General features: G+C 37.5%; 1 protein-coding gene across 1 annotated transcript in view; it reads left to right on the top strand.

The window, feature by feature from the left end:
• The window catches only part of LOC128645331 (lactase/phlorizin hydrolase-like), a 107,615-nt gene that overhangs the window by 36,374 nt on the left and 44,117 nt on the right, over window positions 1-27,124 (top strand). Inside the window, exons 4-5 of the mRNA XM_053698253.1 lie at window positions 5,564-5,762; window positions 16,658-16,857. Of these exons, the coding sequence (XP_053554228.1) occupies window positions 5,564-5,762; window positions 16,658-16,857 (399 nt within the window). The remainder of the gene's footprint in view (window positions 1-5,563; window positions 5,763-16,657; window positions 16,858-27,124) is intronic.

The following is a 27,124-nucleotide window of genomic DNA, read 5'->3' as shown; positions in this document are numbered from 1 at the left end:
GCTATCCCCCCTCACTATCCTAACAATAAAAAAGCTATTAACCCCTAAACCGCCGCTCCCGTACCCCGCCGCAACCTAATAAAGTTATTAACCCCTAAACCGCCGCTCCCGTACCCCACCGCCAGCTATATTATATCTATAACCCCCTAAAGTGAGCCCCTAACACCGCCGCCATCTATATTAAAATTATTAACCCCTAATGTAAGCCCCTTACACCGCCGCCATCTCTATTAAAATGATTAACCCCTAATTTAATCTACCTACCCCGCCGCCAGCTATATTATCTATATTAACCCTAAGTATATTATAGTTAATATAGGTATTACATTATATATATTAACTATATTAACCCTAATTATATTAGGGTTAATATAGTTAATATAGTTACTATAGTAATCTAATTCATTTATAAACTAAAATATTCCTATTTAAATCTAAATACTTACCTATAAAATAAACCCTAAGATAGCTACAATATAATTAATAATTACATTGTAGCTATGTTAGGGTTAATATTTATTTTACAGGTAAATTGTTAATTATTTTAACTAGGTATAATAGCTATTAAATAGTTATTAACTATTTAATATCTACCTAGTTAAAATAATTACCCAATTACCTGTAAAATAAATCCTAACCTAAGTTACAAATACACCTACACTAGCAATAAATTAAATAAACTACAAACATCTATCTAAAAATACAATTAAATTAACTAAATTACAAAAAAAACAAACACTAAATTACAAAAAATAAAAAAAGATTACAAGATTTTTAAGCTAATTACACCTATTCTAAGCCCCCTAATAAAATAATAAACCCCCAAAATAAAAAAAATTCCCTGCCCTATTCTAAATTAAACAAATTTCAAAGCTCTTTACCTTACCAGCCCTTAAAAGGGCCTTTTGTGGGGCATGCCCCAAAGAATTCAGCTCTTTTGCATACAAATACAATACCCCCCCCCTATTACAACCCACCACCCACATACCCCTATTCTAAAACCACCCAAACCACCCTTAAAAAAGCCTAACACTACCCCCCTGAAGATCTCCCTACCTTGTCTTCACCACACCGGGCTGAACTCCTGATCCGATCCGGGCGATGTCTTCCTCCAAGCGGCAAAGAAGAATTCTTCCTCCGGCGATGTCTTCCTCCAAGCGGCAAAGAAGAATTCTTCCTCCGGCGACGTCTTCCTCTAAGCGGCAGCAAAGTCTTCATTCTTCCGGCAGCATCTTCAATCTTCTTTCTTCGCTCCGCCGCCGCGGAGCATCCATCCCGGCCGACTACTGAACTACGAATGAGGTACCTTTAAATGACGTCATCCAAGATGGCGTCCGCCGAATTCCGATTGGCTGATAGGATTCTATCAGCCAATCGGAATTAAGTTAGAAAAATCTGATTGGCTGATTGAATCAGCCAATCAGATTCAAGTTCAATCCGATTGGCTGATCCGAACAGCCAATCAGATTGAGCTCACATTCTATTGGCTGATCGGAACAGCCAATAGAATGCGAGCTCAATCTGATTGGCTGATTGGATCAGCCAATCGGATTGAACTTGAATCTGATTGGCTGAATCAGCCAATCAGATTGAGCTCGCATTCTATTGGCTGTTCCGATCAGCCAATAGAATGTGAGCTCAATCTGATTGGCTGTTCGGATCAGCCAATTGGATTGAACTTGAATCTGATTGGCTGATTCAATCAGCCAATCAGATTTTTCTAACTTAATTCCGATTGGCTGATAGAATCCTATCAGCCAATCGGAATTCGGCGGACGCCATCTTGGATGACGTCATTTAAAGGTACCTCATTCGTAGTTCAGTAGTCGGCCGGGATGGATGCTCCGCAGCGGCGGAGCGAAGAAAGAAGATTGAAGATGCCGCCGGAAGAATGAAGACTTTGCTGCCGCTTGGAGGAAGACGTCGCCGGAGGAAGAATTCTTCTTTGCCGCTTGGAGGAAGACATCGCCGGAGGAAGAATTCTTCTTTGCCGCTTGGAGGAAGACATCGCCCGGATTGGATCAGGAGTTCGGCCCGGTGTGGTGAAGACAAGGTAGGGAGATCTTCAGGGGGGTAGTGTTAGGCTTTTTTAAGGGGGGTTTGGGTGGTTTTAGAATAGGGGTATGTGGGTGGTGGGTTGTAATGGGGGGGGTATTGTATTTGTATGCAAAAGAGCTGAATTCTTTGGGGCATGCCCCACAAAAGGCCCTTTTAAGGGCTGGTAAGGTAAAGAGCTTTGAAATTTGTTTAATTTAGAATAGGGCAGGGAATTTTTTTTATTTTGGGGGTTTATTATTTTATTAGGGGGCTTAGAATAGGTGTAATTAGCTTAAAAATCTTGTAATCTTTTTTGTATTTTTTGTAATTTAGTGTTTGTTTTTTTTTGTAATTTAGTTTAGTTAATTTAATTGTATTTTTAGATAGATGTTTGTAGTTTATTTAATTTATTGCTAGTGTAGGTGTATTTGTAACTTAGGTTAGGATTTATTTTACAGGTAATTGGGTAATTATTTTAACTAGGTAGATATTAAATAGTTAATAACTATTTAATAGCTATTATACCTAGTTAAAATAATTAACAATTTACCTGTAAAATAAATATTAACCCTAACATAGCTACAATGTAATTATTAATTATATTGTAGCTATCTTAGGGTTTATTTTATAGGTAAGTATTTAGATTTAAATAGGAATATTTTAGTTTATAAATGAATTAGATTAATTTAATATAAATGTAGTTAGGGGTGTTAGGGTTAGATAGAGTTAATATAGTTAATATAAATACTATAGTAACTATATTAACTATATTAACCCTAATATAATTAGGGTTAATATAGTTAATATATATAATGTAATACCTATATTAACTATAATATACTTAGGGTTAATATAGATAATATAGCTGGCGGCGGGGTAGGTAGATTAAATAAGGGGTTAATCATTTTAATAGAGATGGCGGCGGTGTAAGTGGCTTACATTAGGGGTTAATAATATTAATATAGCTGGCGGCGGTATAGGGGGATTAGATTAGGGGTTAATAATTTTTATATAGGTGGCGGCGGTGTAAGGGGTCAGATTAGGGGATAGATAAGGTAGATGACAGCGGTGTAAGGGGTTCTAATTAGGGGATAGATAAGGTAGATGGCGGCGGTTTTAGGGGCTCACAGTAGGGGGTTAGTTTATGTAGATGGCGGCGGGGTCCGGGAGCGGCGGTTTAGGGGTTAATAACTTTATTAGGGATTTCGGGAGGGGGGGGGATCGCGGTTGACAGGGAGATAGACATTGCGCATGCGTTAGGTGTTAGGTTTATTTTAGCAGATCGCGGTTGACAGGGAGATAGACATTGCGCATGCATTAGGTGTTAGGTTTATTTTAGAAGATCGCGGTTGACAGGGAGATAGACATTGCGCATGCGTTAGGTGTTAGGTTTATTTTAGCAGCCAGTTTAGGGAGTTACGGGGCTCCAATAGTCAGCGTAAGGCTTCTTACGGCTGCTTTTTGTGGCGAGGTGAAAATGGAGTAAGTTTTCTCCATTTTCGCCACGTAAGTCCTTACGCTGCATATTGGATACCAAACTGCGCGGGTTTGGTATACCTGCCTATAGCCCAAAAAACTACGGGCGACGGCAGAAATATACGCGCGTAACTTCTAGGTTACGCCGTATATGTGATACCAAACCCGCGCAAATATTGGCGTCGCCGGCTTTTGCGGGCGACGATTTTTATCGGATGGACCCCCAGATCTCATTATGTTATAACTTTGTGTACACACACTTGCTTCCTTATCTTATAATTGTCTGGAACACCATAGCTCAATACAAAGAGAGAACAATGGAAAATTATCATTTTATTACTTAACTATCCTGCATCCCACTGAGATTAACTTCTTCTGCTGACTGTGTTTACTTAGGCTTGTCAATAGCATATACTCCAGTATCAAAACTTTCAGTATAGGTTGGAAAACCACAAGCTAAATCAGCTATTTCAAATGCTGAAATAGGAGTAAAGGAGCTACTTGGAACCAATTTAATACACTCTAGCACAGTGCTTTCCAAACTGTGTGTCGGGACACACTAGTGTGACGGCAGCAGTGTGTAGGTGTGTCCCTGCTTCAGCACAAAATTTTTTAAATTTAATTTTTGTAATTTTTTGGGGGGGATTTCTGACTTTCTGCCTGCGTGCTACGCATATCACATGGTTGACACGTGATTGATACCTAGGAGGTCAAAGATCATCTTAACCTATTGGCGCAGCTCAGTGGGAACTGAAACTATTCCAATTGGCAGCTTTGGCGGCACATTGGTTCCTGACTGCACGTGTAGTCTCCTTAATTGGCTCGTGACTGCATGTGTAGTCAGTGAGTGGGACAGCAGTGTGTTTGCAGCGTGGGCAGTAGTCAATCGGACACACCGAGCTCTGAGGGTGGCAGCTTAAACGCTGAGCTGAAGTCAGAAGTTAGTGGGGGTTTTTTTGCAGCTAACTCCCAGTAGTGCATTGCTGCTCCTGCTCTTGATATATAGATAGGAAGTGGAAGCTTAAAAATGCTTTATGATGAAATGGGTGTTTATCTAATATTCCACCAAATATTCAGAAACTGTGTTCATCCCATCAACCTCATACATCCCATTAAAATAGTAAGTAGTTATTGGTGTAGTTATTATAAACTTTTTTTTAATTCTTGCACATACTTACTGTTACTTGTAAATACATTTAGTTATTATATAATTTATGTATGTGTCTGTATCTCTTAAAACAAGTTAGTTTAACCTCCTGTTTGCTAGAACAACTGAATTACTGTGTCACGAAATGATGTAGGTCTAAAAAGTGTGTCACCAAGATAAAAAGTTTGGAAAGCTCTGCTCTAGCAGGTAAAAGGATCATTGGGAATAATTTAAAGGGGAGAAAGTTTTTGGGTGAACTGTCCCTTTAACTATGTTTAAATAAAGACTGTGATTTTTACCTTACAACCGCTGTCTGCAACAACTTTGTTTATATATATATATATATATATATATATATATATATATATATATATATATATATATATATATATAAAATATTTCACATGAAAAAAGTTCAGATAAAATTTAGTTTGATTGATTATTTATTTTCAGATTTGTAGATAATGCTTACTTGTAAACAGCTAATTCTATAATATTAATATTAATGGTGTGATTAAGTTTATTGAAAGTGTCTCGTTATTGTCCATATGTACTGTATATATCTAGCTCACAAATCCAGAAAAGGATCAAAAGGAACACTAATCCTTATATTGGGCTCACAATACATAGTTTAAATACCATAAATGTTGATTAATTAGAGAAATGAGAGTGCAAGTGTTCTGCAGATTAAAATACAGGATATATGTTTATTTGGGAGAATTGAACATTCTTCCTTATTTCATTGAAAACAATGAAGACCATGGGAAAATTGTTAAGGGCTGCAGCCAGGTCCTGGGCTACCATTTTCCCACCAGAGGAATGTTACTATATTGCAGAGAATAACAATATGTAAAACAAATTGAATGTGTTAAACATGTTATTAAAATATGATTGGTTTTGTAGGTGACTCTTTACCACTGGGATCTGCCACAAGCATTGCAAGACATTGGAGGTTGGGAAAATGAAACGATAGTGGAAAGGTTTAAAGAATATGCTGACTTGCTCTTTAAAAGGCTGGGAGATAAAGTGAAATTCTGGATCACTCACAATGAACCGTATATCATAGCTAACCTTGGGTATGGTTATGGCGTATTTGCACCAGGTAATCACAAGACATTTCTGGAATAAAGTCGAATGCAGATTGGCCGAAAAAATGTAATTAGTTAAATTAATAGTGTTTCTGTGAAGTTGTGTTGAGAAAGGAGAAGGGATTTCTGCTGCATTACAGTCTGATGTTTAGTGATTTAGGTCAGCCATTCGTAGTTTGAATATATGGTCAGTTTATATAATCAATCATGAGTTTTAAATTATTTCATATATGATATTGACATAAACAAAATACTAGCTCATATATATATATATATATATATATTTCATATAGGTGGCGAGAGTCCACAAGCTAGTTACTAATCGGATATACATTCCTACCAGGAGGGGGCAAAGTCTCCCAAACCTCAAATACCTATAAATACACCTCCCACCTCACTCATACCTCAGTTTTAAAAACTTCCTCCTTAGGAGGTGGCGAAGAATAATGTGCTTGATTTCTTCAGTGAAAGGCGCTTTTAAGCATATTGAAGCCCAGTTCCTCTCTAAGTACAGTGTTTGTCTGAGGGATGTGAAGGGAGTATTGCCTGATGATACCATGTTTTCGCCTATGGGAAAGCTTTTCATAAGGCTCTCTGTAAATCAGTCCCTCCCTCTCTCCCTTTATAGATCGTCAATATACTCTTGTACCATTACCTCTGCTGATATGTTTCAGTACTGGTTTTGCTGTCTGCTATGTGTGGATGGGTGTCTTACACGGCAAGTATATACTTTTATTATATAAGACACTCTCAGCTATGGTTCGGGCTCTTTTTAAGTAAAGTTGTTATATATTGTTTGTATAAAATGTCTTGAGTCAGTAATTCAATGCTCTTTTTTAGCAACTTATTTGTGGCTAAATATTTGTCAAGGTTGGAGTCTGCGAAACATACAAGTTTTTTTTGGAGCTAGGAATTTATTTATAAATTAGGATGCTAAGTATTATGTTAGACTCATGGAATGTTGATAATCACATTTTATGCAACTATAATAGAAATATCCATTAAGCTTTATTTAGGTACATTTAGTTTTTTTGTATATACAATCAAAATCAAACTTACCTGCTTTTTAGAGTGATAGGTGTATTAAAAATCCACTACAACTTTGCATGTCACGCATGTGATGATGCTATTTATGTCATAGCATGACGTGTCAACATTGTGCGCCGTTTTTTGGCGCCAAAAATTTCACGTCAAAAATTGCCATTAGCTCCACCCCAGCTCATTCAGTGCTCTCCGAAAACACTTAGATAGCTTTCATGCAGCATTATTTTATGAATCAGTTTTCTTTTTTATAAATATTCGTTCTGTTTTCCATTCTCTCAAGCCTGTTATATATATTATATATAGGAGCATGGATATAAATTTGCAGAATTAATTTTTTTTTTTTTTTTAAATCTTTGTATTTTGCAATTATGTCTCAAACTAAACCTGCCTCTGATGTTACCATTTAATTTGAGCTGCCTGAACACGTATCTACCAAAGCTAAGTGTGTTTGTTGTAAAAAAGCTGATCTAAATTCTTCAGCTCAATTATGTGGCTCTTGTTTTGACAATTTGTTTAATGCTGATAATATATCTATGAGTACAAATGCACCCTCTGTTATTCCATCTCAGTCTATAGTACATAGCATTCCTGCAGAAATAAAAGATTTTACTGCTGCAGCTATAGAGAAGGCAATGACTGCTATTCCGCCTTCAAATAAATGTAAAAGGGTTTTGAAACATTTTCCTAAACATAGTGTATTAAGTTCTGACTTTCAGCATACTGATGTATTCTCTACTGATGGGGTTTCCTCTGATTCAGAGGATGCCACGTCAGAGACAGATATAGACAAATCTTCTTCTTTTTTATTTTAGATAGAATATATTAGTTCTCTCTTAAAGGAAGTTTTGTTTACTTTGGGTATTGAGGAGTCTAAACTTCCTGATGATAAAGCTAGTATTTGTTAAATTCTGTATTTAAGATTACTGTTATTACTCCTAAAGTATTTCCGATTCCTGATGCTATCTCTAATGTGATTGCTAAAGCATGGTCAAAGCCTGGTATCTCTTTTAACCCTTCTTCTAGGTTTAAGAAATTGTATCCTTTACCTGTAGCCAAATTAGAACTTTGGGAAACAATTCCTAAAGTTGATGGGGCAGTTTCCACTCTTGCCAAACGTACTACTATTCCTATGGAAGACGGTACTTCTTTTAAGGATACTTTAGATAGGAAGCTTGAATCTTATCTAAGAAGGGCATATTTATATACTGGCTATATACTTAGATTTGTTATATCAATGGCTGATGTTGCTGCTGCTTCTACTTTTTGGTTGGACAGTTTAGCACAGCAGTTGTCGTCAGATTCTGAATTATCTAACTTTTTTTTTTTTTTACTTCAACATGCAAATCATTTTATTTGTGATGCTATATTTGATGTTGATGATGCAGATGAATGTCAAATCCATGTATTTAGCCATTCTAACTAGAAGAGCTTCATGGCTTAAATCTTGGATTGCTGACATGGTGTCTAAAACTCGATTATTATCTCTCTTTTTTCAAGGTAAAAATCTTTTTGGTTCACAATTGGATTCTATTATCTCCACTGTTACTGGGGGTAAGGGAGTTTTTCTCCCCCAAGACAAGAAATCTAAGGGTAAATTTAAAACTCCCAATCGTTCTCGTTCCTTTCGTCAGAATAGAGAACAGAAAATCACTCCTTCCCCTAAGGCCTCTGGCTCTAATTAGAGACCATCTCCGAATTGGAATAAATCCAAGCCTTATAAGAAACTAAATCCTGCCCCTAAACCTACATAAAGATGGGGCCCTCAAGCCAGTTCTTCTGGGAGGGGGCAGACTAAAGCTATTTCAAAGAGTTTGGACAGACTATGTCCAAAATCAGTGGATTCAGAATATAATTTCTCAGGGGTATCGAATAGGATTCAGAATAAGACCTCCCTTGGGAAGATTCTTTCTTACCCATGTACCAAAAAAACCAGTAAAAGCCCAAGCCTTTCTGAAATTTGTTTCAGATCTAGAAATTGTCCCAGTTCCACAACAGGAACATGGATTGGTTTTTTTTTTCTCCAAATTTATTCATTGTACCAAATAAGGAAAATTCTTTCAGACCAATTTTGGATCTGAAAACTTTAAATTGTTTTGTAAGAGTCCCAACTTTCAAGATGTGGACTATAAGGACTATTCTGCCTTTTCTACAATAGACTTACAGGACGCTTGTGACAAAAAATGTGATGCGTGTAGGATGCGCCTAGTAGAATATAAATATACATATACAAAAAAAAATGTAATAAGAAATGAGTGATGAAACGATCGTGTTGGATCATGAAACGTGTTTTTAAATTAAAGTCTTTTTAAATATTGGCTTTTTCCACAAGCTTCATTATATATTTGTGTATATCGCATATCGTATACACTGTATATTATCCCAGCTAGAACTAGAGCACACGGAGTGCAAGGAAGTTAATACGGAGCTGGTGAGTGAGGGATTGGATGTTATCAGATCCCGCTTGTATCCCGTATGTGGCATCCGAATAAGAGGTTCGAGTGGCCTATAAATAAGACGGGGATAAGTTGTCTGGATGACTTTAAGAGTCCAGGAAGCCCTTGTAGCACTTCTCAAGTGCCTTCAATATTGTAAGTACGATACATTGTGCGCTGGCTATTTCTACAACGCTGATTGTGCACTATGGTGGCGCCTCCTTCTTCTTTTATATAATTACAGGACGCTTACCTTCACATTCCAATTCATCCAGATCACTATCAATTTCTGAGATTCTCTTTTCTAAACAAGCATTACCAATTTGTCGCTCTTCCGTTTGGCCTTGCAACAGCATCAAGAATATTCTCAAAAGTTCTAGGTGCCCTTCTATCTGTAATCAGAGAGCAGGATATTGCGATGTTTCCTTATTTGGACGATATCTTGGTACTAGCTCAATCTTTTCATTTAGCAGAATCTCACACAAAACAACTTCTGTTGTTTCTTCAAAGACATGGTTGGAGGATCAATTTACCAAATAGTTTCTTGATTCCTCAGACAAAGGTCACCTTTTTAGGTTTCCAGATAGATTCAGTGTCCATGACAATATCCCTAACAGAAAAGAGACGTTTGAGATAGCTTGTCTAAACCTTCAGTCTTTATCATTTCCTTCAGTTATGTGCGTGGAAGTTTTAGGTCTCATGATTGCAGCATCGGACGAGATCCATTTTGCTCGTTTTCATATTAGACCTCTACAGCTTTGCATGTTGCACCAATGGTGCAGGGATATACTTAAATCCCAACACTCAACTCTCTCTGACTTGGTGGTTAAACTATCACCTTATTGCTCAAGGGGCCTCCTTTGTTTGTACTACCTGGACTGTGATCACAACACATGCAAGTCTTACAGGTTGGGGAGCTGTTTGGGGGTCTCTGACAGCACAAGGAGTTTGGAATCCTTGAGAGGCGAGGTTACCAATCAATATCTTAGAACTCCGTGCTATTTTCAGAGCTCTTCAGGCTTGGCCTATTTTAAAGAGAGAATCATATATTCGGTTTCAAACAGACAATGAGGCCTATTTATCAAGCCATCAACTGCAAATACGCTGGAATTCTGCAGCGTAATTGTGGAGAGCCTGATTCCCCTTAGTTATCAAAGCCTACAGACCGATGCTTACATCACTACAGATGTTCCGAATGTAAATTCGGCACTATCTGACTACTTTTGCTAGTTAACAAATTCCTAGCCACTATTTTGGCCCAGAGTACCTGGTTTTCAATCCGCCGCCCTGGAGGCGGCAGATGCCATAGGAATCAATGGGAGTCTGAGGCAGCGAAAGCTTATGTTCGATGCTGGCAGATATCCCATTGATTCCTATGGGAGAATAAAACACCCTAACATAAGCCCTGAGTCTAAATACCCCTAATCTGTCACCCCCTACAGCGCCGCCACCTACATTATACTTATTAACCCCTAATCTGCCGCTCCTACACCGCCGCCACCTACTTTATACATATTAACCCCTAATCTGTTGCTCCTACACCGCCGCCACCTACAGTATACCTATTAACCCCTAATCTGCCTCTCCCGACACCGCCGCCACCTACATAAAATTATTAACCCCTATCCCGCGCTCTTTGATCCCACCGCAACTAAATATATGTATTAACCCCTAAACCGCCAGCCCCCCACATCGCCATAAACTATATTAAACTATTAACCCCTAAACCTAACAACCTGTACAACAAACTTTATATTAAATATTAACTCATCCCTATCTTATAATAAATTTAAACTTATCTTTAGATTTAAATTAAACTATTTTAAACTATATTAAACTATATTAAACTGCATGAAACTAATAATTAATCTACCCTAACTGTTATACTAAAATGACATTAAATTATATTAAACTAATAATTAATCTACCCTAACTGTTATACTAAAATTACATTAAACTATATTAAACTAATAATTAACCTACCCTTACTGTTTTACTAAAATTACATTAAACTATATTAAACTAATAATTAATCTACCCTGTTATACTAAAATTACAATAAACTATATTAAACTAATACTTATCCTACCCTAACTGTTATACTAAAATTACAATAAGCTACAAATTAAAATAACTATATTATATAGTTAAAAACCTAACCCTACTCAAATAATTGAATTCTACAATTAAAAATTACAGTTACAAAAAACTAACAACTAAGTTACAAAAAATAACAAACACTAAGTTACAAAAAAAATAAACACTAAGTTACAAAAAATAAATTATCAAAGATTTAAACTAATTACACCTAATCTAAGAGCCCTATGAAAATAAAAAAGCCCCCCAAAATAAAAAAAAACCCTAACCTCTAATAAACTACAAATAGCCCTTAAAAGGGCCTTTTGCGGGGCATTGCCCCAAAGAAATCAGCTCTTTTACCCGTAAATAAAAAATACAAACAACCCCCCAACAGTAAAACCCACCACCCACACAACCAACCCCCCCCCAAATAAAAACCTAACAAAAAAAACCTAAGCTCCCCATTGCCCTGAAAAGGGCATTTAGCTCTATTGCAGCCCAAACCCTAATCTAAAACTAAAACCCACCCAATAAACCCTTAAAAAATCTTAACACTAACCCCTGAAGATCCACTTACAGTTTTGAAGATGCAACATCCATCCTCCAAGAAGCCGGCAGAAGTCTTCATCCAAGCGGCCGAAGTCTTCATCCAAGCCAGCAGAAGTCTTTACCCAGACGGCATCTTCTATCTTCATCCAGAGCGGCTCCATCTTCCAGACATCCGACGTGGAGCATCCTCTTCTTATGACGTCTTCTTCCCGAATGAAGGTTCCTTTAAATGGCGTCATCCAAGATGGCGTCCCTTAGATTCCAATTGGCTGATAGAATTCTATCAGCCAATCGGAATTAAGGTTGAAAAAATCCTATTCGCTGTTGCAATCAGCCAATAGGATTGAGCTTTCATCCTATTGGCTGATCCAATCAGCCAATAGGATTGAGCTCGCATTCTATTGGCTGATTGGAATAATAGCTAGGGTAGATTAATTATTTGTTTAATATAGTTTAATGTAAATTTAGTATAACAGTTAGGGTAGGTTAATTATTAGTTTAATATAGTTTAATTTAATTTTAGTATAATAGTTAGGGTAGATGAATTATTAGTTTAATATAGTTTAATTTAATTCTAAAGGTAAGTTTAAATTTATTATAAGATACGGATGAGTTAATATTTAATATAAAGTTAACTGGTTGTTAGATTTAGGGGTTAATAGGTTAATTTAGTTTATGGCAATGTGGGGGGCTGGCGGTTTAGGGGTTAATAACTTTAAGTTCGGTGGGCTCCGGGAGCGGCGGGATAGGGGTTAATAACATAATGTAGGTGGCGACGGTGTAGGGGGCAGCAGATTAGGGGTTAATAACATAATGTAGATGGCGGCGGTGTTGGGGGAAAGATTAGGGGTTAATAACATAATATAGGTGGCGGTGGGCTCCGGGAGTGGCGGAATAGGGGTTAATAACTTTATTAGAGTGGTGGTGGGCTCCGGGAGCAGCGGGATAGGGGTTAATAACTTTATTTAGTTGCGGTGGGGTCTGGGAGCGGGGGGATAGGGGTTAACCATTTTAGTATAGTGGCGGTGTTTAGTGACAGTATACAAATAAAGCTGTGAAAAAGCCAAATAGCAGCGAGAGCGATGACTGTTAATTAACAACAGTCCGCTGCTCATCGCCCGGTACTTGGTGCGCGGCTTTTTGACAGCTTTTTTGTTAAATATGGAGAGTGTATTTAGGTCCGCGGCCGTGATGTTAGGCGATGTCAGGCGAGCGTATTGGTGCCGGCGAATGCAGCACAGTTGATGGTTTGATAAGTAGGCCTCAATGTCACAACAGTGTCATATGTCAATCATCAAGGGGGGGGGGGAATCGCAGTCCCCTAGCAATGAAAGAAGTATCTTTAATACTTTCTTGGGTGGAATCCAACTCATGTCTAATCACTGCGATTCATATACCAGGTGTAGACAATTGGGAAGTGGATTATCACAGCCATCAGACTCTACATCCGGGGGAGTGGTCTCTCCATCCATATGCGTTCTGTCCGATTGTGCAGATGTGGGGTCTTCCAGATATAGATCTGATGGCCTCTCGTCTAAGCAAGAAACTTCCCAGATACCTCATCAGGGATCCTCAGGCGGAATTGATGGATGCTCTAGCAGTTCCATGGTTTTACCAACCTGCTTACATTTTTCCACCTCTGGTTCTTCTTCCAAGAGTGATATTAAAGATCATAATCGAACAATCTTATGTGTTTCTGATAGCACCAAAAAGGCCTCACAGGTTCTGGTATGCATACCTTGTCCGAATGTTTAGTTGCCAACCTTGGTCACTTCCTCTAACACCAGACCTTCTGTCACATGGCCAGTTTTTCCATCCGGATCTCAAATCTCTAAATTTGAAGGCATTGAAATTTAACGCTTAGTCCTTAGTCATATAGTTTTCTCTGACTCTGTGATTAACACTATGATACAGGCTCGTAAGCCTGTTTCAAGGAAAATATATCACAAGGTTTGGAAAGTCTATATTTCATGGTGTTCCATCTATGATTATTCTTGGCATTCTTTTAGAATTCCTAGGATTCTACAGTTTCTTCAGGATGTTTTGTATAAAGGTTTGTCTGCCAATACTTTGAAAGGACAAATCTCTGCTCTTTCTGTTATATTTCACAGAAAGATTGCTAATCTTCCTGATGTTCAATGTTTCGTACAGGCTCTGTTATTAAATCTATCTTTCCTCCTTGGAGTCTAAATTTGGTATTAAATACTTTGCAGGCTCCTCCTTTTGAGCCTATGTATTTTTTGGACATTAAACTACTTTCTTGGAAAGTATTTTTTCTCTTGGCTATCTCTTCTGCTAGAAGAGTTTCTGAATTGTCTGCTCTCTCTTGTGAGACTCCTTATCTGATTTTCCATCAAGATAAAGCTGTTTTGCAGACTTCATTTAAATGTTTGCCTAAAATTGTGAATTCTAACAACATCAATAGGGAAATTATTTTTCCTTCCTGGTGTCCTAATTCTAAGAATACTCTTGAAAGGTCTTTATATTCTTTCAATGCGGTAAGAGCTTTGAAATATTATGTTGAGGCTACTAACAGTTTCAGAAATACTTCTAGTCTGTTATTTTATTTGCTTCCAGAAAAAGTTCAGAAAGCCTCTACCATTTCTTTGGCATCTAGGCTGAAATTTCTGATTCACAAAGCTTATTTGGAGGCGGGGTAGTCTCCGCCTCAGAGAATAACAGCTCATTCTACAAGATCAGTTGCCACATCTTGGGCTTTCAAGAATGAAGCTTCAGTTGATCAAATCTGCAAAGTAGCCACTTGGTCTTCTTTGCACACATTTCCTAAATTTTACCATTTTGATGTTTTTGCTTCTTCGTAAGCAGCTTTTGGTAGAAAGGTTCTTCAGGCAGCTGTCTCAGTTTGATTCTAGTGCCTATGATTTACGTTTTTTTAATTTTTAAGAAAACTTAATTATTTTTTTGGATTTCATTTCTCAGCGGAAATAGCTGTTTTTATTTTATCCCTCCCTCTATAGTTACTCGTAGACTTCCACATCTTGGGTATTATATCCCATCAGTAACTAGCTCGGTGGCGAGAGTTCACGAAACCCACCCATTTTTTGGGGGTTATGATTTTTTTGTATAAAGCACATTATTTATTCTGTTCCTCTTTTTATGCTTTACTCCTTATACACCTCACTAACTTGGCTATATGTTAAACTGAGGTATGAGTGAGGTGGGAGGTGTATTTATAGGCATTTGCGGTTTGGGAAACTTTATCCCCTCCTTGTAGGAATGTATATCCCATCAGTAACTAGCTTGTGAACTCTCGCCACCATGAAAGAAATTAATTTATCAGGTAAGTTCTTACATAAATTATGTGTTTTATATATATATATATATATATATATATATATATACTGATAGTAAACACAATCTTATTCATGGATACTTCATTGTTACTATCCATACTCAGAGCCCCCAACTGTACTGCAGTTTGTTTAGAAGCTCATGACCCTTCACATTCCCTTTACTATAAATGTTCCAGAACACCCAACACTGCTCAGAGAAAGCTAATACCTGCGCATGCACACCTGCGCATGCATATAGACATCTCTGATCTAGCCTCAAGACTCCCAGTTCTGTTTAGAATCTTCTACAGAGGTTATAAAAACCTGTATTTGGTTAACATAATTACATTACTAAATACATTCAAATCATATATGATTAGTGTTACCACTATTACTGGAAACCATTAAGCATGTGACAACACTTGGGAACTAGTGCAGTTATTGACTGCAAAGCACCATGTCTTTAAAAAAAAAAAATAATACAAAAAAAAAAATATATATATATATATATATATATATATAAATGTCAGCTCTGTATTTTTAGAAATATTCTGTGTTATTGAATATAGACCTTATATTACACTGGTGATTATGGGTAGCAATTCTGGGGTTGGAAAACTCTTTGCACTCTTATATAAAAATAAAATGCAAATTGTGGGAAGTAATGGCTGTGCATTGCCTTCTTTTTTAATTCTGTAGAGTATATAGACTGACGATTGTTTCATAAAATCAGCATCTTTTGCACGGCTAGATTCAAAAAGATCTGCCGTATGAATGCACAATTCCACACTTCCTACTATGTACAACCATGTCGGCCAAGCCTTGTGTGTATTTTTAAGTATTATTCAAAAATAAATTCATTCATAATATGTGTAAATTAACACTGATTGAACTCTAATAGAAGAATTAGAGGCAATTGATAACAAGTATGTGTATATTTGCATGAAAACATTACATATGCTTGTATTGTTACATGTTAATTTATTATTTATCTGGATTCTTTTAGGGAAAATAATATTTTTTGTTTGTAAAAAAAATCTGCACAATTAATCCCTGTTGTGCTTCAATTACATCTAATTGTTGTGGCTCACCAGATGTGTTCAGCTAGCTCCCAGTGGTGCATTGCTGCTCTTTCAACAAAGGATACCAAGAGAATGAAGCAAATTTGATAATAGAAGGAACTTTGTTTAAAAATGTATTATCTATATGAATCATGTCCCTTTAAAGGGACTCTATTATAAGATTTATTTGCCACATCTATCAGTTGGCATTTCAAAATGTTCATGAGTTTTTAAAAGAAATTAATACTCATACCCTGAATACCATTCCCCTGTGAGCATTAAACAGATGTTGATTAGATTATTTTTAACGTTTAAAACTAGTTTCCTGACAATATGACTAAAAGTGAAATCTACTAATAATCAATTTCATATTGTGATCTCTGTGCACAAGCTTTAATCTACTGCCGTTATAGATGTTGGTTCATGTATTTGTGATTTATATCTTTTCAAGGAATTTCAAGACCAGGCGAGGCACCATATATAGTGGGACATAACTTAATAAAATCTCATGCTGAGGCGTGGCACTTGTACAATGACACCTACAGAGCTAAGCAAGGGGGGCTTATTTCTATCACTATTAACTCAGACTGGGCAGAGCCAATAAACCCCTATAAACAGGAGGATGCTGATGCAGTTGAGAGATACATGACGGTAATATTGGAACATTCCTATTATGATTACATTATTTTAATATTGTTTTAACTTAAAAGGTATAATGGATTCTAACCAATGTATAGAAATAAGCATAAAACCTGTATAAAATCATGTCATTTCATGTGTTTGGTTGCATATTTCAAATTCATAATTATATTTTTTATAGCACTCAATCAATAACATATGTGCACAATCCTATGTATAATTCAGGTAACAAATCTGCTTTTTATGCCTAATCCCAATCATTTTTTATTTTGCACTCACAGAGGCCCATTTATCAAGCTCTGAATGGAGCTTGAGGGCCCGTGTTTCTGGCGAGTCTTCAGACTCGCCAGAAACGCAAATTATGGAGACCGCTGCTCCATAACCTGTCCGCCTGCTCTGATGAGGCGGACAGAGATCACCACAATTCAACCCGATCGAGTACGATTGGGTTGATTGAGACCCCACTGCTGGCGGCCGACTGGCCGAGAGTCTGCAGGGGGCAGCGTTGCACCAGCAGCTCACAAGAGCTGCTGGTGCAATGCTGAATATGGAGAGCGTATTGCTCTCCGCATTCAGCGATGTCTGTCGGACCTGATCCGCACTGTCGGATCAGGTCCGACAGACCTTTGATAAAAAGGCCTCACAGACTTGAATGGTACATGAAATTCAACGTAAAATGTGTAAGACAAAAAAGTCAAAAAGAAAGCTACACTCAACCTAAAAATAAATCAAGTGAAGGAAAAAAACATCTTTTTCACCTGATTTATTTTGTGCAGCTTTCGTTTTGTTGTTTTTGTTTTTTGTATACTTTTGGAGTATTGCGGTAAACCGTGTTAGCTAGCTCCTACCTATATGCATGTGTATATATTTTTGAAAATATAGTGCCAGATTACAAGTCGAGCATTAACTGAGCTAGAAGTGATCTTTTTGCGCCCGTCTGGTTGCGCTCATATTATGAGTTGAAAGTAAACTGTTTTCGCTCTCACGCTAACCTGACAAGCACAAAAAGCCAAACTTAGCATATCATGTGCACGTTCACATATTCCCACATAGAAGTCAACCAAGGAAAAAAAGTGGAAAAAAACACCCTACTCTCACGCAAACCAGATCGCATATTCTCATGTGCACAAACCTGATATGAAAATATGACTATTTCACATTCCAGTGTTAACAAAGCAGAATCTGTTCTATATGTTCATAAATAAATATTTCTATATATACATATATGATGTTTCTTTGGTAAAATATATATTTATACCTATATATGTGTGTATGTATAAAAATATACAGATATATATAAGAATATCTTTTTATAAATATATAAACCATATTCCCGTATGAGCAGAGCATTGAAATGTGGAATATTTACAGTAAATACACTGTATAATAATTATTAAAAATGAATATTGCATAAATATGCTTTATCCTGTTTTCATCTATTTATGTTTAAATCTTTTTTTATTATCACAGGGTTTCACAGATCATATACAGGTCATTACTTATTATGAAACATTCATTCTATAACTAGCTGATCATATACAAGAGGTGAGGTAAACCTGTGATATTACAGTATATAGATTAGATATCAGGTTCTCCTCATAAAAGTGTCCAATGTCTTGTCTTATTTTCGCTCAAGAGTTCTTTGTTTATTGCTTCTTAGAGGTTCTTTAGGCGTAATATTATCTATATCCTCTTTTCTAATAAAAATGTTCCGAAATATATTAACCTGTGAGTAGTCACATTCTTATACCTCAGGTAAAGATTAACAATATAATTTTTCAACAATTAAATTCAACTATTAACTGAACTTAAGCTGTATTCTTTGAGAGTTCTATAGTTTTCTTAATAACAGCTTAGAGAAAAAACAGTAACACAATTGAACATAAAATTAGAAATAGAAATGAAAAATAATAATAACTATAAATAAATAGAAATAAAATTAAGTTACCGAGTGACTCCTTATTGACTCTCTCCCAGGTCTTGTTGTTTATTCCTACATCCTCAGTGTGGGAGAAGTCTATCTTGCTCTATCTTATTTTATGTCTGTTCAGTGTCCAGTAAAACCAGGTCTTTTCGTATTGTGTTTGTGTGTCTAATATATGTGAGGCGGATTCATACATTCGATGTGTTAAAGAGATCTTATTGAGAATCTCATCCCAAGGGGGTGCTGAGGTCTTCCAGTGTTTTGCTATACAAGATCTTGTTACCGTACAAATGATTCTAATAAATGTGTTTATCTGTTTATTGAACTGGGGTAAAGGAATGTGTAGGAGTGCTTGTGATGGTGTTAACTGAATATCCTCATCTAAAATTGAGCTTAGTAGATTGGATGTTTTAGTCCAAATGTCTCTCACCCTCCCACATTCCCACCACATGTGGTAGTATGAGCCTACCTCCCCGCATCCTCTATAACAGGACCTATTATGATTGGGTGTCATATGAGCTGTTTTTACTGGGGTGAGGTACCACCTGAACATTGTCTTGATAGTGTTTTCTCTCAGGTCAGCACTTAGAAGTCCTTTACAAGCTGAATTAAACGTATCATCCCACCATTGCTTATCTTCATTTATATCTAAATCTCTTTCCCAGTTGAGAATCAAGTTAGATTTTGATAAGTTGTGAGATGCTTGTATCTGTAGATAGAGCTCAGAGATGGCTCCTTTCTGTCTATGTGTAGACTGAAGTAGGCTTTCTAGGGGTGTGGTTATATTAGCTTGTCTATCTTTAATATAATTGTGGATTGCGGAGTTTACTTGAAGATATTGGAACCAATGTAGTTTTATTGAATCTAGTTGGGTTTGGATCTGGATAAAAGTCTTAGGTTTACCTCCACTTAGCCAATCCGCCACTCTATAGAGACCTTTATTGGCCCATTTGTCTACTATATGTTGTGTCTCTTTGGTAAGTAGATATCTAATCGGGTGTGCTAGTGTTTGTTTAGATAATAGATTCTGTCTTTTGGTTAAAAAGGTCCATGTTTCCATAGTGTGTTGTGTGATTCTCAATCCTGGTTTGTCTATGAGACCTCTCCTAGTTTGTTTTTGCCAAAGTAAGTCGTCCGAATAGGGGGTGTCTCTGATCTCTGCCTCTAGGTTGGTCCAAATGACCCCTTCAACCTTACTTCCCAATAGTGTGGTTTGTGCTAATCTCGCTGCTCTGTAGTATTCTACTATGTTAGGTGCTCCGATTCCACCTAGGCTTCTATGTTTAGTTATCAGAGCAGTTGCTATACGGGCTCCTTTATTACCTCTAATGAAGATTACTAAGTCTCTTTGCAATTTCTCTAAATCCTGTATTGGGACTTTCAAGGGTAGAGTTCTAAATAAGTATAGTATCTGGGGAAGAATTGACATTTTGACTGTAGCTAGTCTGCCTAGCCATGATAAGGTGTGTGACTTCCATTTGCTCAAGTTTTTCTTTATCTCCTTAAATAGAGATTCATAATTGTATTTATATAATTGGTGAATTTGAGGTGTGAGGTGTATTCCTAAGTATTTGAGCGAGTGGGTGGCCCATCTTATCTCAAAGTTAATATCTATGATTTTTTTAGTTTGATGTGGGAGTCCTAGGGGTAGTGCTTCACATTTATCTAGATTGATTTTATACCCTGATATTTGGGAAAAATGGTCCAATAATTTGTATAAATTGGGTAAGGATGTGAGGGGTTTTGTTAGTGTCAAGAGGATATCATCCGCGAAAAGTGTCAGTTTATATTCCCGGTCTTTGATCTTTATCCCTATGATGTCTGGGTCCAGTCTAATTTTAGCCGCTAGGGGTTCTATGCAAATCGCGAAGAGCAGGGGTGACAGTGGGCATCCCTGCCTTGTACCATTTAGTATGGGAATGCTCTTAGATTTATATCCTGAAATAGATACCTGGGCTGAGGGGTTAGAATAGATTGCATTTAAGGTTTTAATGAAGGTCCCTTCGAATCCCATTTGTTGTAACACTGCAAACATGTATCCCCAGTCTATTCTGTCGAATGCCTTCTCCGCGTCCAACGAGAGGAGCAGAGAAGGCACCCGACCGTCACCTACATAGTCTATAATGTTCAGCAATCGTCGTACATTGTCTGGCGCTTCCCTGTCTTTTACAAAACCCACTTGGTCTGGATGTATCAGTTTTGGAAGAATGTGTTTTAATCTATTGGCCAGAATCTTTGTCAGTATTTTTAGGTCCTGATTGATAAGCGATATTGGTCTAAAGTTTGCACAAAATTTATGGTTTTTACCGGGTTTAGGAATCACTACTATTTTAGCTTGTAACATGTCAGTTGGGATGGTGTGCCCCTCCATGATAAAATTACAAAGGTCTGTAATGTGGGGGATAAGAGTTTCTTTGAAAGCTTTATAGTATTCCCCTGCAAACCCATCAGGTCCCGCTGCCTTCCCTGTTTTGAGTTCCTTTATGACTTTTCCGACTTCTTCCCTCGTGATTGGGGCATTTAATGTATTGTTGTCGTCTTTAGTGATTAGGTATAAGTCTGCTTCTCTCAGAAACTTCTCTGTTTGGCATTTTAAGGAGTCTGAGTGTGATACTTTTTTACCGTCATATAGATTTCCGTAGAAATCTGCAAATGTGTCCGTTATATGCTGTGGGTGGGATACTGAGGTGCCGTTCGTTAGTGTAATGGAGGGAATGATAGATGCTCTACATCTCTCTTTAAGTTTGTTTGCTAAGTATCTGTCGGGTTTATTTGCATGGATGTAATAGTGTGTGTTTAGTCTCTGAATTGCTCTGATTGATTGGTTATTCAGTATACTAGCCACATTTTCCCTTTTGGTTGTGATAGTAGAGAGGATTGCCTTGTTTTGTGTTCTTTTGTGTTGTGTTTCTAAATCTGCAATTTCTTTATGTAGTTGTTCAAGCTGAGCTTTGTGTTGTTTGTTGCTTTTGGATTTATCCTGGATAAGTAAACCTCTCATGTACACTTTGTGTGCTGCCCAGGGGGATATAGGGTTAGTCGTAGATTTTTTGTTTAATTCCCAGCATTCGGATAATAATTTGATATATTTGTCTTTGTGTTTAGGGTTTTTTAAGAATGATGGGTCATATGTCCATGTCCTGTGTCTATGTGTATCTACAAATCCCTCCATGTGTAAGGAGAGTATTGAGTGGTCTGACCACACACAAATCTGAATCGACGATGACTGTAAAAGTGGTTGTAAGATTTGACTAGTATAGATATAATCTATTCTCGTGTATTGTTTGTGGGCTGCTGAATAGAAAGTGGTGTCTTGGGTCTTGCCGTATAGTGTGTACCACGAGTCATATAACGCATGTGGGGCTAGATTCTCTAGAATAGTGTTCACTAATCTATTATGTCTAGATTGTTTAGCAGTGAGTTTAGTTTTATTTCCTATAAATTTGGTCATGGTTATGTTGAAGTCCCCTGCTAAAATGATTTTGTGTTGGGACCACTCAGTAAGTAGGTGAGATATATGGATGAAAAAGGAGTGTTGATTATCATTAGGAGCATATATATTACATAGGATGACCTCAGTTTCCCCAAATTGGCCTTTAATTATAAGATATCGACCCTCTTTATCTGCTATCGTAGATTCATGTTTGAAAGCCAGACTATTATGGATCAAGATCGAGACTCCCCTTTTCTTAGAAGTGGTGGTTGCATGATAGTGTTGTGTGAAGTCTCTTGCCCAGTATTTGGGGATTATGTCTCTAGTAAAATGGGTCTCCTGGAGAAATAAAATATTGGCTCCCATACGATGGTTTTGGGCCATTGCTGTGCGTCTTTTAATGTTAGTGTTTAGCCCCCTCACATTATGAGAAATAAGATGTATTTTTGGAATCATGGGAATGCTGTTTTGTTGTGTGTGGCTTTTGTCAACCTAGATACATAAGATGTTGATACATACAACTCCAGAGAGTCGCGTGGTTCCATCAGAAGGACCTTACTATGGCAGTCTGACCTGGGAGGTAGAGTAGACTCGGCAACCTTAAAAAACATAAAAAGTGAAGATAAAATAAAACTTTTAAAAAACATACAAAAATAACAACATGAACAATAATAGATTTTCAATCTATTCATTAGTTAACACTAGTATCACCTCAGAATAGGTGATTAGAGCTGAGTAAAGGCGAAGTTTATGTTATCATCTAAATTGTCAGCAACATTAAAACAGGATGTAATTTAAACAAACAAACATGGAATCTAGACAGGAGATAACTGTCTGTAAAGCATCTCCGCTTAACCAGAGGAGATATATTTCGGGCCCTGTATCTTTTCAAAGGATATATCTTCATATTGGACCCTTGGGATTTCCTTCCAGGAAGGGAATAAGATTAAGATTATCAACCCCCATTTGGCGGTTGAAGGGATGAACTCTGGTCCTCCCTATATCAATGTCAGTATTTCAAAGTGTACCCTTTTGAGGAGTCTTCCTGTATCAGTTCTTGACTCTTTTCCGGTTTATTTTCATCCATCCTGGACGTCCAGAAGTGCTTGGTGGGAGGTGAGGCTGTTCTTCAGTTGGTATATTTGGGGTCTCCATACCCAGGAGCTTACATGTGGGGGAGATGTCTTCAATTTCGTGGACTGTGATGGTTTTGTTGTCCTTGAGAATGTGCAGAGCGAAAGGGAATCCCCATCTATATTTGATTTGATTTTTACGTAATATAGAGGTCAGGGGGCGTAAGGTGCTTCTTCTCTGTAGTGTACGGAGGCTTAGGTCTTGGAAGAATTGAATAACACTACCTTTATATTTGTAAGTTGGTTTGTCTCTAGATGCTTTGAGGATTTTTTCTTTTTCTTGGAAAAATGACAGTTTTATGATGACGTCTCTAGGGGGAGCATCTTCCTTAGGTCTTGCTCGTAGTGCCCTATGGGCTCTTTCAATTGCAAATACTGATTCTTCAGATTCCCCTGTGATATTTCTGAACAGGTGTTGTAGATATGTGTTGAGTTCAGGGGTAGTTATTGTTTCTGGGACCCCTTTCAGCCTAATGTTATTGCGACGTGACCTATTTTCTAGGTCATCGACCTTGTCTTGTAGCTCATTAATTGCTTGTTGTTGTATCTGTAGGGTCTGAGATGAGGCTTCTATTTCGGTTGTCATTGTGTCTCTGTGCTCCTCCAGAGATTCCATTCTGCCTCCTAAATCTGTTATATCAGCTCGTATCTCATTTAAGCTAGATGTGACAGCCGTATGCATGGTGTCAATCTTCCCCCAGAGTTTCTCAAAATTTGCAGCTATGTCTAGCTTTGAAACTAAATCTTTAAAGTCTGCTTTTGTAAGCGGTGTAGTATCCTTAAGAGAAGATGACTCTATTTCTGTATCTGAATCTCTTTCTGAATCCATGTTGTCTGGTTCAGTTATCTTGTTAAGTCTTGAAGACTTGAAAAAAGTGCTCATATTTGACGTTTTATTTGTTTTATCCCCCTTGACCAGTTTTTTGTGTGACATATTAATTGTCTGTTACCAGACCTGAAGTAGAGAATTGCAAAAGAGTGAGTTATGGGTGATCTTTTCCTTGGCGATAATCTCTCACTGATATATGTGGAGCCGGTCACGCAGTAAAAGAGAGAAAAAAAAATGCTTTTGGTGGTGCAAAGAAAGTTAGATTATTGGTCAGCTTCATGCCCTGATAATGAATTCCTTTTTTTTAAAGTTCTTTGTTTTCCTCTTCTCTCCCCCACTGTGTCTGTATAGCTTGTCAGGTCTGTATTCCTGTCATTTGCTCACCCCTTATTTTTAGGTGTATTTTGGAGTGCACTTCTTTCTCCTTGTTTCTTTGTTTAGAGTCTGCTTTAGCTTGATTTACTTTCTTACAGTAGATAGCTTACCATATTATTCCTAATTTAACATGAGCTGCCCCATGTGAGTTTGTTATGTGCCTTTATGGGCTATCTGTTTATACTCCTTATAGGCTAAATGGACGTGACAGAAAACAAAAAGATTGCTTTTCTTTCTACATATCTCAGATTATTTTATGTCCATGAGGGTTGGAGTAGAGCTACCGACCCCTAATCGTCTCTCCATAATCTTGCCCCCTGCCTCTATCGGCAATGCCTTGGGCCGTTTACTTGTTCCCCGGTCTGTTTGTGTGGCGTTTGCACGTGGCCTACCTGCGTGGTTTAGGATAGTTAAATCGGCCTTGTTAGTCGGGTCGCTTGGAGCTAGGGCACTTTAGTACTCACTGTATGTTGTTCGGGCGACCACTCTCTTGTTCTGTCGACATGTCACAGCATAGTGTTCAGCGTTAGCTCCGGCGCCATTGCTGCTAGGCGGGTTAGTCTGTTTTTGGCGCGAACGCCCGGTATCTTTTAGAAGCGTTTCTGCTCAGTCTATCATATACAACCGAGCTTTTGTCTAACGCCTCGGCATCCGAGTGTCTCTTGTGTTCTTTCAGGCAGCTTAGGCTGGAAATTAAGCTGTTTTGCTGACTTTTTTAATGTTTTCAGCTCAGAGCTCACGGATCACACTTCCATCCCTGAGCTCAGTTAGGCTCCGCCCCCGTTTTCATCTATTTAAAGGGACACTGAACCCAATTTTTTTTTCTTTCATGATTCAGATAGAGCATGCAATTTTAAGCAACTTTCTAATTTACTCCTACAATCAATTTTCTTCGTTCTCTTGCTATCTTTATTTGAAAAAGAAGGCATCTAAGCTTTTTTTATTAGTTCAGGACTCTGGACAGCACTTTTTGATTTGTGGATGAATTTATCCACCAATCAGCAAGAACAACCCAGGTTGTTCACCAAAAATGGGCCGGCATCTAAACTTACATTCTTGCATTTCAAATAAAGATACCAAGAGAATAAAAAAAATTGATAATAGGAGTAAATTAGAAAGTTGCTTAAAATGTCATACTCTATCTGAATCATGAAAGAAAAAATTTGCGTTCAGTGTCCCTTTAACTGCGAAGGGCTCCAATGCACAGTATATATTTATGTGTACATATGTATTCATGTGTTGTTTATATGTGTATATATATAGATAAACATAGAAGAAATGTAAACTTTCACTCACTTTTATTTCCTTTTCTGATTGCTCCGGATTGCAGCCATTGCTTCAAAGGCTGTTTTGAGTGCAGCACCTGGGCAGGTTCCTAGTGCTCACTCGTGAACATAACTGTAAAGAGGGTTTTATCCAGAATACAAAGCAGGAAAAATCGTAGACAATGAGGCAACAATCGTAGCTAGGCAAGCAGTGTACTTATAAAACTTCACATTTATTATAGGCAATTTAAAAACTCACGGTACACCATAGCTTGATACAGAGGAGTGTAGGTACACACAACGCCGGTGTCTACGTCATCTGATGTGTTTTACGCTGCTCTGGTGCTTTCTCAAAGATAGCCTGGGGTAGGTAAGTTGTCTAGCTTTTACTCTTTCTTGCATACGCCCATCTACGTATATTGGCCAATCGGCTAATAGAAAGATTGACACACCTATCCCCAGGTTATGTAGCGTAGTTCACCACTAATTAGAATACTTAAAAACAGAAGCAAACTTCCTATATTTTCAAATTAGACATTTCCTACAGACGCATCCAAACAAGTTAGACATAGTCAGACCATTTACGACTTTTGAAACTTTATGCCTTTTACCTGTGACACCCAGACACCTTATATCTCTCACTTACAAACTTCTACAGTCTCTAGACTCCCAAACACCCCCTTCATTCAGGTCTTTATGGGAAAAGGAACTGGGCTTACAATTAGATGGCATGGAATGGGAAAGAGGGTTCACCTCAATTACAAAATCATCTATCTCTGCCAATATAGTTGAAACCAATTATAAATTGATATCGAGATGGTATCTAACACCTATTCACTTACACAGAATTTACCCTTCCACTTCGTCTAAATGCTGGAGAGCTTGTGGTGGTCGAGGAACTCTCTCTCATATATGGTGGTATTGCCCAGTAATCAAACCCTTTTGGCAACAAGCCGAGCAATACATAAATAAAAAACTAAGCCATAAAATAACTCTAACCCCTCAAATGATACTCTTGAACATACTACCCAGATTGGGGTGCCAATATAAGAACTCACTACTTCAAACAATGTTAAATAGCGCAAAGAGATTAATACCCCGATTCTGGAAAAAAAACAAAATACCCACACTACATCAATGGATTGCCGAAATTAACCATGTCCTATCTTTGGAAGAAATGTACCATAGCTATTACGCTAAGTCAGAGCACTTCCTTAACATTCTGTTCCTCTGGAATCAGAAGCAATAGGTGGGTGAGCAAGTAGCAGACTAAATACTACTTAAGAAGAGCTTCACCCCTCCCCTTTCCTTTTCTCTTTT

Source organism: Bombina bombina, chromosome 1, assembly GCF_027579735.1.
Source record: "Bombina bombina isolate aBomBom1 chromosome 1, aBomBom1.pri, whole genome shotgun sequence".
Lineage (NCBI taxonomy): Eukaryota > Metazoa > Chordata > Amphibia > Anura > Bombinatoridae > Bombina > Bombina bombina.
Note: the sequence above shows the minus strand (reverse complement) of the source record. Positions and strands in the feature narration are given on the sequence as shown.